The 11111-nt window shown below is 43.6% G+C and overlaps 1 protein-coding gene across 1 annotated transcript in view; it reads left to right on the top strand.

Moving 5' to 3' along the window:
- Positions 1-1625: 1625 nt before the first annotated feature.
- LOC109882273 (protein unc-13 homolog C) overlaps positions 1626-11111 on the top strand; it is a gene marked incomplete at its 5' end in the record, with an annotated part of 212971 nt that continues 203485 nt past the window's right edge. The window contains 4 exon segments of the mRNA XM_031815140.1: positions 1626-1767; positions 6578-6747; positions 7290-7405; positions 7546-7709. Of these exon segments, the coding sequence (XP_031671000.1) occupies positions 1626-1767; positions 6578-6747; positions 7290-7405; positions 7546-7709 (592 nt within the window).

Genomic DNA, 11111 nt, shown 5'->3' on the forward strand with positions numbered 1-11111 from the left:
GATCACTGTAGCTGTACATAGTCCATCTGTAAATAGCCCACACATTCTACCTACCTCATCCCATATTGTTTTTATTTACTTTGCTGCTCTTTTGCACACCAGTATCACTACTTACACACCACCATCTGCTTGTCATCATCTGCTCATGTATCACTCCAGTGGTAATCTGCTATATTGTATTTACTTTGCTACTATGGCCTATTTATTGCCTACCTCCTAACACTATTTGCGCACACTGTATATAGACTCTTTTTTGTATTGTGTTATTGACTGTATGCTTGTTTATTCCATGTGTAACTCTGGGTTGTTGTTTCTGTCGCACTGCTTTGCTTTATCTTGGCCAGGTCGCAGTTGTAAATGAGAATTGTTCTCAACTAGCTTACCTGGTTAAATAAAGTTTATGTCTTGGAAAGAGAAGGTGTTTCTAATGTATTACTGTATTCAATAATTGCTTGTTTTGTAACAATTGCTTGTTTTATCACATAAACTTAGCCAAACTATTAGAATTTTAGCAACCAGGAAATAGAAGAGTGATTTCTGCATATTCCACCTTTAACAAGAAATGGATGACGTAGTACACAGTTGGATGACGTAGTACACCGTTGGATGACGTAGTACACAGTTGGATGACGTAGTACACAGTTGGATGACGTAGTACACAGTTGGATGACGTAGTACACAGTTGGATGACGTAGTACACAGTTGGATGACGTAGTACACAGTTGGATGACGTAGTACACAGTTGGATGACGTAGTACACAGTTGGATGACGTAGTACACAGTTGGATGACGTAGTACACAGTTGGATGACGTAGTACACAGTTGGATGACGTAGTACACAGTTGGATGACGTAGTACACAGTTGGATGATGTAATACACAGGAAACGGGGACCTGTTTTGGCTCGTGAACACCACTTTCAAAACTGCTGGCTGAAATGCCAGATGTTCAGGAGTGCATCTTTAAGTGCTGCATCTTTAATGAGACATCTCAGTCTTATTCCCCCATAAAAAACACAAGTGCACTTGTTTTTTCCTTCTTTATTGAGGAACAATGTATTTGCAAAGACTGTGATATGTGGTTGTCTCAACAAGTTATCTTAAGATTAATGTAAGTCGCTCCGGATAAGAGAACCCTGCTAAATAAAATACAAATATATTTAAATGTAGTGTGTGTGTGTGTGTGTGCTTGTGCATGGTCATGTGCGATGGTGGTGGTGGACTGGTCTCTCTTAGGTATCTGTCTGTTGGCGAGGCAGATATTCACTGCTTCCCCAACAAACAGATTGGCTATACTGGAGACACGTTTACATGGCTATGGTACCTATACGTACATTAGACATAGGACAAGGATCTACTAGTGCATAGCAAGTAATACAGCTATAAACCTGCAGGCTTTACGTGTTACATATATTTTAATATGTATATTATACTGTATATTAGTGCTGGACTGGAACAAAAGCCTCTTAAGTCTTACTGTTGTTATTTCTGTCTTCCCCTGTCTCCCCTTGTCTTCCTCTGTCTTCCCGGTCTCCCCTGTCCTCCTCTGTCTTCCCCTACCTTCCTGTCTTCCTCTGCCTCCCTCTATTCCCCCATCTCTCCCTGCCTCCCCCTCTCTCCTCTCCAGTGATGTGTGCCCAGGGTCTGCAGGCCAAGGATAAGACAGGTTCCAGTGACCCCTATGTGACTGTCCAGGTAGGGAAGACCAAACGGCGTACCAAGACCATCTTTGGGAACCTCAACCCTGTCTGGGACGAGAAGTTCTTCTTGTGAGTATGAACATACAGTATATCACTGCTACAACATTACTACAACCTAAGCCAGTGTACTACAGGCTGTATTATAGACGTGGTCCTTTGTGGCTTAGTCGGTAGAGCATGGCACTTGCAACCCGTTGGTTTGATTCCCGCTGGGGCCACCCATAGAGAAAAATATATGCACCTGTCCAGGTGGTGTACATAAAGACTGCCTCAGGCTACAGAAACAGGAGGTATGCTCCTATCCTAGGGGCCATTCTGGCTCAGACAGGGCTGCCTTCTTCAGCTGTAATACAAACACTCCAGCAGACATTGTTATCACAGACATGCAGAACCTACAACACCAACAAATGAGGGGAGAGGAGATGGAACATAATTCATATGCATTTCACTGACAAATGTGTTATTGACATGAATATCATATACAGTGCATTTGGAAAGTATTCAGACCCCTTGACTTTTTCCACCTTTTGTTATGTTAAAGCCTTGTTCTAAAATGGATTAAATAAATGTTTTTCAATCTACACACAATACCACATAATGATAAAGGAAAAAACAGGTTTTTAGAAATGTTTGCACATTTATTAAAAAATAAAGAACAGAAACACCTTATTTACATCAGTATTCAGACCCTTTGTTATGATACCCAGAATTGAGCTCAGGTACATCCTGTTTCCATTGATCAGTGAGATGTTTCTACAACTAGATTGGAGTCCTCCTGTGGTAAATTCAATTGATTGAACATGATTTGGAAAGGCACACACCTGTCTATATAAGGTCCCATAGTTGACAGTGCATGTCAGACACAGATCTGGGGAAGGGTACCAAAACATTTCTGCAGCATTGAAGGTGGCCTCCCTCATTCTTAAATGGAAAAAGTTTGGAACCACCTTCCTAGAGCTGGCAGCCTGGCCAAACTGAGCATTCTGGGGAGAAGGGCCTTGGTCAGGGAGGTGACCAAGAACCCGATGGTCCCTCTGACAGTGCTCCAGAGATCATCTGTGGAGATGAGAGAACCTTCCAGAAGGACAACCATCTCTGCAGCACTCTACCAATCAGGCCTTTATGGTAGAGGCCAGACAAATCAAATCAAATCAAATCAAATTTTATTTGTCACATACACATGGTTAGCAGATGTTAATGCGAGTGTAGCGAAATGCTTGTGCTTCTAGTTCCGACAATGCAGTAATAACGAACAAGTAATCTAACTAACAATTCCAAAAAAAACTACTGTCTTATACACAATGTAAGGGGATAAGGAATATGTACATAAGGATATATGAATGAGTGATGGTACAAAGCAGCATAGGCAAGATACAGTAGATGATATCGAGTACAGTATAACATATGAGATGAGTATGTAAACAAAGTGGCATAGTTAAAGTGGCTAGTGATACATGTATTACATAAGGATGCAGTCGATGATATAGAGTACAGTATATACATATGCATATGAGATGAATAATGTAGGGTAAGTAACATTATATAAGGTAGCATTGTTTAAAGTGGCTAGTGATATATTTACATAATTTCCCATCAATTCCCATTATTAAAGTGGCTGGAGTTGAGTCAGTGTCATTGACAGTGTGTTGGCAGACAGAAGCCACTCCTCAGTAAAAGATACATGACAGCCCGATTGGAGTTTTCCAAAAGGCACCTAAAGGACTCTTAGGCCATGAGAAACAAGACTCTAAACAAGATTCTCTGACCTGATGAAACCAAAATGGAACTCTTTGGCCTGAATTCCAAGCTTCATTTCACCCCCAGCTTTGAGTGTACAGCTTTGTTTGAGTTTACTGAAAGTATTATGAAGCTAACCCATGTTAGCTCAGGCCCTTTTTAAATATACAACAACTTGGAGAGGGAACTTTTGATGATGTGTAGTGCTGTTGTGCTATGTAGAGATTGACCCATGGTGTCATTAGAGAAGGTATTATGGTTTTAATCTGGCTCTCTGTGAGTCTGAACTCTAAACTCTGAGTGGTGACAGACTGTCATGTTGATTGTGATGTTGATCATGTTGATTTAAGGTACACAGAGAACCGAGAACTAATGATATTATCTAACACAACCTAGAACACTGGAATGTGGCTTTCTGTAAAACAACACAATAGCACTATGTATGAACGACACATTTCACATCAACGTCATGAGGCTTAAGGAGTCTGTTCTAAAGCCAGTATATCCTATTGTTGTATAAATACATCACAGTATCTGCAGTATCCTATATGGACTTCAAGCTGAAATACGTGTCAGGTTGAACAGCACCATTGTTCACCACAGCCGCAATTGTTGCTGTTTTTGTTTTGATAATAAAAGAGAAGAGGATCATCCAGCATCCTGAACACATTGTTGCAACACATCCTCTGCTTTTCTATGGCGCGGGAAGTGATGTGCACTAATGATGTGCACTAATGTCAGAGACAAGAAAACGTGTTTGTTGTTTGAAATAACTTTTGTTGTAATATTACCAACGAATGTGGCAGTTTCACCAAGTATGGATTCCAGCTTTAAATAGAGACATACATAGATAAAGATAAATCAAGCACCCCATTTCCATAGAAACCATAGCACTGGTGATTAGAATACCTGTATCTAGGAGACAAAGAGGCTTTGTTAGAGCTGCCTTCCACCATGTTCTCTGTCTGCTGATGGAGGCACTGCGTGTCTGTCTGTCTGTCTGTCTGTCTGTCTGTCTGTCTGTCTGTCTGTCTGTCTGTCTGTCTGTCTGTCTGTCTGTCTGTCTGTCTGTCTGTCTGTCTGTCTGACAGAGAGAAAACAAGACATAGAGGGAAAAGATGTTATCCTCATGCCATGTGACAGGGTCTTGGGATCTTTGCTCTCTGCCTGGCAGGGACATCCATCTGAGGGTGCCACTAACACACACACACACACACACACGCACACGCACACGCACACACACACCCCCTTGGGTGGTGGAAAACACTAGGGACAACAGGGTTTCCTAAAGAGAGCCGGTGGGGCAGAATGATGTCAATCCCACCTGACAGACATTCCCCTCTCCTCTCCTCTCCTCTCCTCTCCTCTCCTCTCCTCTCCTCTCCTCTCCTCTCCTCTCCTCTCCTCCTCTCCTCTCCTCTCCTCCTCCTCTCCTCTCTCCTCTCCTCTCCTCTCCTCCTCTCCTCTCCTCTCCTCTCCTCTCCTCTCCTCTCCTCTCCTCTCCTCTCCTCTCCTCTCCTCTCCCCCTCTCCTCTCCCTCTCCTCTCCTCTCCTCTCCTCTCCTCTCCTCTCCTCTCCTCTCCTCTCCTCTCTCCTCTCCTCCTCTCCTCTCCTCTCCTCTCCTCTCCTCTCCTCTCCTCTCCTCTCCTCTCCTCTCCTCTCCTGTCCCCTCCCCCCCTCTCATCTCCCTTTACTCTCCTCTCCTCTCCTGGCCCCTCCCCCCTCTCATCTCCCTTTAATCTCCTCTATTCTTCTCTACTCTACTTTACTCTCCTCTCCTCTCCTGGCCCCTCCCCCTCTCAACTCCCTTTACTCTCCTCTCCTCTCCTGGCCCCTCCCCCTCTCATCTCCCTTTACTCTCCTCTATTCTTCTCTACTTTACTCTCCTCTCCTCTCCTGGCCCCTCCCCCCTCTCATCTCCCTTTACTCTCCTCTCCTCTCCTGGCCCCTCCCCCCTCTCATCTCCCTTTTCTCTCCTCTATTCTTCTCTACTTTACTCTTCTCTCCCTCTCCTCTCTCTTCCTCTACTCTCTTTCATTCTCCTCTCTCTCCTCCTTCCAGGTCTTTTATTTCCCACATACATCTAGCAGAGAGGACAACTCCAGACCACTCCCAGCCTTTGAAGCCCCAATGACAACCCTATCCTAACAGCCACCTACACTATGTCAACCCTAGCCATTACATATGACTGTGACGTGACTACACTGAGTCTCCAGGTCTGTTTGTGCTCCAGGATAGTGTGAGGTCATATCAGGTTAGGTCAGAGCTGCTGCCAGTAGATAAAACAGCTGAGCGGCTCGAGAGAGAGAGGATGGGAGGAGGGAGGAGGGAAGAGGGCCACACAGCTTTTCACCTTCAAGGGCTTTATTCTAGATTTTTTACAGCTTTTTTTCTCTGATTTAGTCACCCTAATTTGGGCCATCTTACAAGGGTAAAAATGACAATAACTTTTGAACGAATTATGATAGAGGCATGATGTTTGGACACCCTAAACCATTGGTTACCAAATGGTCAATCACAATTGACTGGTTGATCTCCAAGGCATTCCTAGTCAATCACCAAACATTTCTGTAAAAAACAATAAAGCCTTACGTTCCACATTTCTTAATTCCTTTTGTGTTGTAGGCGTCAGATGCACTTGATTCAACAGCCCTAATGACGGGAAGGCAAAGTGTCCCCATTTTGAACCACTTCATGTGTCTGACGATAGAACTCCGCTTACCCGGCAGGTCCAGAGAGGAAATCAAGTGCACCTACAGGCCTACCGCTGGCCAATAAGATAGTTCACTGTGTCTGCACAGTTTCCTCGAGCCATGGACTGTAAAAAACAAACTTGAGCGCACAGCAACGTTGATACTGTGAGAATTCAAATGACTATGACTAAAGAGAGACTCAACAAATACAGCGTGTTTAAGTTGTTATTCAGCACTGTCAATGCTTTTATAAGCCATAATATGTGTGTTCTCCCTACACCCACTCACACTACAACCAGCACTGCAGCTGCAATGAATGAGAATAGCAAAGTGTTCTGATAATCATTGTATTTTTATTATAATAGCAACTTGTGTCTTTTTTTAATATCGCCCTAAACTAACTCACTTTACTGGTGCTGTTTTTCTACACATGGTGCTTTGCTGTCCAGCGAGTGTCACAACGCTACAGACCGGATCAAGGTGCGTGTGTGGGATGAGGATGATGACATCAAGTCTCGCATGAAACAACACTTCAAACGAGAGTCGGACGACTTCCTGGGTCAGACCATCATCGAGGTCCGCATGCTCAGCGGGGAGATGGATGTGTGGTACAACCTGGGTATGTTCCAGATCCTTCTGCTTACATGTTCCAGATAAGACTTGTTCTATGTTCTAAATAAGACTGGTTCTATGTTCTAGAGAATAATGATTATATATTCACGATCAGACTGCTTCCATGTTCTAGGGAACACTGGTTCTATGTTCCAGATCATACTGCTTCCATGCTCTAGATAAGACTGGTTCTATGTTCTAGATTAGACTGGTTCTATGTTCTCTATAAAACGGGTTATATGTTGTAGAGTAGACTGGTTATATGTTCTAGATAAAAATGTTTCTATGTTCTAGATCATAATGATTATATGTTCCAGATCCAACTGCTTCCATGTTCTAGATTAGACTGTTTCTATATTCTAGTTAAGTTTGGTTTTATGTTCTAGATAAGACCGGTACCATTTTCTAGATAAGAGGATTGGTGCATCTGGTTTTGTGTTCTAGATAAGAGCACTGATAAGTCTGGTTCTGTGTTCTAGATAAGAGAACTGACAAGTCTGGTTCTGTGTTCTAGATAAGAGAACTGATAAGTCTGGTTCTGTGTTCTAGATAAGAGAACTGATAAGTCGATGGTGTCGGGAGCCATCAGATTGAAGCTCAACGTGGAGATGAAGGGAGAGGAGAAAGTAGCTCCGCCCCACGGCCAGTACACCTGTTTACACGAGGTAAGACATCTATACTCACCAACTGGTCTGATGGATTTCTCCACTCTATGGAAACTGTTCCAGGAACTGTCTGGAACTGGAACCTCTACTCCTCTTCTCTCATGTTATTCTCTTCATCCTGTCTTTCTCTCTTCCTTTAGAACCTGTTCCACCACCTGACGGAGGTAAAGAACAGTGGAGCGGTGAAGATCCCAGAGGTGAAAGGAGAGGAGGCGTGGAAGGTCTACTATGACGACGTGTCCCAGGAGATAGTGGACGAGTTCGCCATGAGATACGGAGTAGAGTCCATCTACCAGGCCATGACGTAAGGACGCTCTCTTTCTCTTTCTCCCTCTTTTCTCTCCACTTGGTTCTCTGAAGGCTTACTGCTGTGCTGATGTAATACAGGAAAGCATGCCTCTATGTCCTCAGTGTTAACACTATAGAATCCATTAAATTTCTATGGTTCAGAGTGCATGTGTGAGAGAAAAGGAAGCGCCTGGCTGCCTGTCTCTGTGTGTGTGTGCGTGTGTGTGTGCGCTGTCTGCTCTAAAGCCACCATGGGAATTCACAGGAAGTCATCATGGTTCTCAGTGTTCTCTCTCCACCCTCGCCTCCCGCAAGTGCTTCTGGGTAATCTGGAGGCTGAGAGCACAATAATTAATTATACTCCCCAATGTGAGCATCTGTGTGTGTGTGTGTGTGTCTCTCTCTCTCTCCCTCCCCCTCCATCTTTTTTTGTCTCTCTCTCGCTATTTTGTCTCTCTCGCTATCTCTCGCTATTTAATAAATAATTGATATGACTGTCCAGATAAATGGGCTGCTCATTTTTGAAAAACTTTGAAATGCACCTCAAGTTAACAAGTTAAACTATCTCATATAAACCCTATTCCCTAATAGCCCCATGGGTCCTGGTCAAAAGTTGTGCACTATAAAGAGAATATGGTGCCATTTGGGACACTTCCTAACAGTCAATGCCTGACTGTAGAGCAGAATAGATACCTGTTAAGAGGCAGCCTTCTCCTTCTCTCTTACTATTCCCATGACCTACTTAGGTTTAGTTTAATGGATTCAGCTCAGGGAGGGAGGGAGGGAGGGAGGGAGGGAGGGAGGGAGGGAGGGAGGGAGGGAGGGAGGAGAGAGAGAGAGAGAGAGAGAGAGAGAGAAAGAGAGAGAGAGAGAGAGAGAGAGAGAGAGAGAGAGAGAGAGAGAGATTAACCTAGAGATGAACCTAGAGAAGAGTCCCCTAAGCAAGCTGGTCCTGGGACTCTGTTCACAAACAGACCCTACAGAGCCCCAGGACAGCAACACAGTTAGTCCCAACCAAATCACGAGAAAACAAAAATATAATTACTTGACACATTGGAAAGAATTAACAAAGAAACAGAGCAAACTCTAATGCTATTTGGCCCTAAACAGAGAGTACACAGTGGCAGAATACCTGACTGTGACTGACTGACCCAAAATTAAGGAAAGCTTTGACTGTGAACTTACTCAGTGAACATAGCCTTGCTATTGAGAAAGGCCGCCGTAGGCAGACATGGCTCTCAAAAGAAGACACGCTATGTGCCCACTGCCCACAAAATGAGGTGGAAACTGAGATGCACTTCCTAACCTCCTGCCCAATGTATGACCATATTAGAGACACATATTTCCCTCAGATTACACAGATCCAAAACGAATTAAAAAACAAATACAATTTTGATAAACTCCCATATCTACTGGGTGAAATACTACAGTGTGGAATCACAGCAGCAAGATTTGTGACCTGTTGCACAAGAAAAGGGCAACCAGTGAAGAACAAACACCATTGTAAATACAACCCATATTTATGTTTATTTATTTTCGCTTTTGCACTTGAACTATTTGCACATTGTTTACTGTCAATTTTTTATTGTTTATTTCACTATTGTTGATGATCTATTTCACCTGTTTCCCATTCCAATAAAGCCCTTTGATTTGAATTGAATGTAATTGAATTGAGTGAGAGAGGGGATAGAGGAGAGTCGACCCTGAAGGCCTTCTACGTCAGCTCAGCAGACAGACCTGATCCAAATAGACCTTCTATAATGGATGGACCCTTTGAACCACATAGCCCAGCGGTGGCCATCCCTTCATTTGGGAAGCTATACCCTTCTGGAGGATTTTGCTTCAACCCTACAACAACTAATTCTACTAATCAGTCGCTCCTGAGGACGTTGATGAGCTGAATCTGGTGTTTTACAAGTTTCAACAAATCAGGACTTTGTTGCGTAGCATTGACGTTTCCTAGAAGTGTGTGATTAGCTGAATCAGATGTTTTTAAAGTTTCATCAACTCAGGCCTATAGGCATGGACATGATGTGTTCAGAGTGTGTATGTGTCTCTCTGTGTATATTGGTATTGGAGTGTTGCAGTGAACATGGTATTGGAGTGTTACAGTGAACATGGTATTGGATTGTTGCAGTGAACATGGTATTGGAGTGTTACAGTGAACATGGTATTGGAGTGTTACAGTGAACATGGTATTGGAGTGTTACAGTGAACATGGTATTGGAGTGTTACAGTGAACATGGTATTGGAGTGTTATGGTGAACATGGTATTGGAGTGTTACAGTGAACATGGTTTTGGAGTGTTGCAGTGAACATGGTATTGGGGTGTTGCAGTGAACATGGTATTGGGAGTGTTACAGTGAACATGGTATTGGAGTGTTACAGTGAACATGGTATTGGAGTGTTACAGTGAACATGGTATTGGAATGTTACAGTGAACATGGTATTGGAGTGTTACAGTGAACATGGTATTGGAATGTTACAGTGAACATGGTATTGGATTGTTGCAGTGAACATGGTATTGGAGTGTTACAGTGAACATGGTATTGGAGTGTTACAGTGAACATGGTATTGGAGTGTTACAGTGAACATGGTATTGGAGTGTTACAGTGAACATGGTATTGGAGTGTTACAGTGAATAGCAGACCATTTGTTTGAGACACAGAGCGGTGACACCTTGGCCATCAGAACTTTGTGTGCATGCGTGCATGTGTGTGTGTGTGGGGGGGGGGGGGCTCAGCCTGTCTCTTGTTGCTGGTATTTGGAGCAGCTCCTAAGATCAATGGAGTGAGGGGCGGCATGTTTGTTTGTGTGTATCGGTTTTAAAGGAACATTACAATTCCATTCAGAGTTTTCTAATCTTCCTGTTATTGACCTTCTAGCTGGTTCCACTCTGCTGGGAATCACATGACATTACAACTCACAGAATGTGAATGAGCACAGTCTGCCTCTGTATTCTCTCCCTCTCTCTCCCTCTCTCTCTCTCCGTCTGTCTGTCTCTCTCTCCGTCTGTCCGTCTGCCTGTCTGTCTGTCTGTCTGTCTGTCTGTCTGTCTGTCTGTCTGTCTGTCTGTCTGTCTGTCTGTCTGTCTGTCTGTCTGTCTGTCTGTCTGTCTGTCTCTCTCTCTCTCTCTCTCTCTCTCTGTCTCTCTCTCTCTGTCTCTCTGTCTCTCTCTCTGTCTGTCTCTCTGTCTCTCTCTCTCTCTGCCTGTCTGACTCTTTGATTTAATCTCCTTTAATATCATTTCTCTACTAGTTGAATAATTGCCTCCTTTTCATGATCAAAGGAAAGTTACTATTTAAATCACACTTCAAAGAATAGTTAGTGTTTTGGCATTTTAATATCTTTCTCTCTCTCTCCCTTTCTCCCCACGCCCCCCTTCTCTCTCCTTCCCTCCCTCTCTCCCCCTCTCTTT

Source organism: Oncorhynchus kisutch, linkage group LG3, assembly GCF_002021735.2.
Source record: "Oncorhynchus kisutch isolate 150728-3 linkage group LG3, Okis_V2, whole genome shotgun sequence".
Taxonomy (NCBI): domain Eukaryota; kingdom Metazoa; phylum Chordata; class Actinopteri; order Salmoniformes; family Salmonidae; genus Oncorhynchus; species Oncorhynchus kisutch.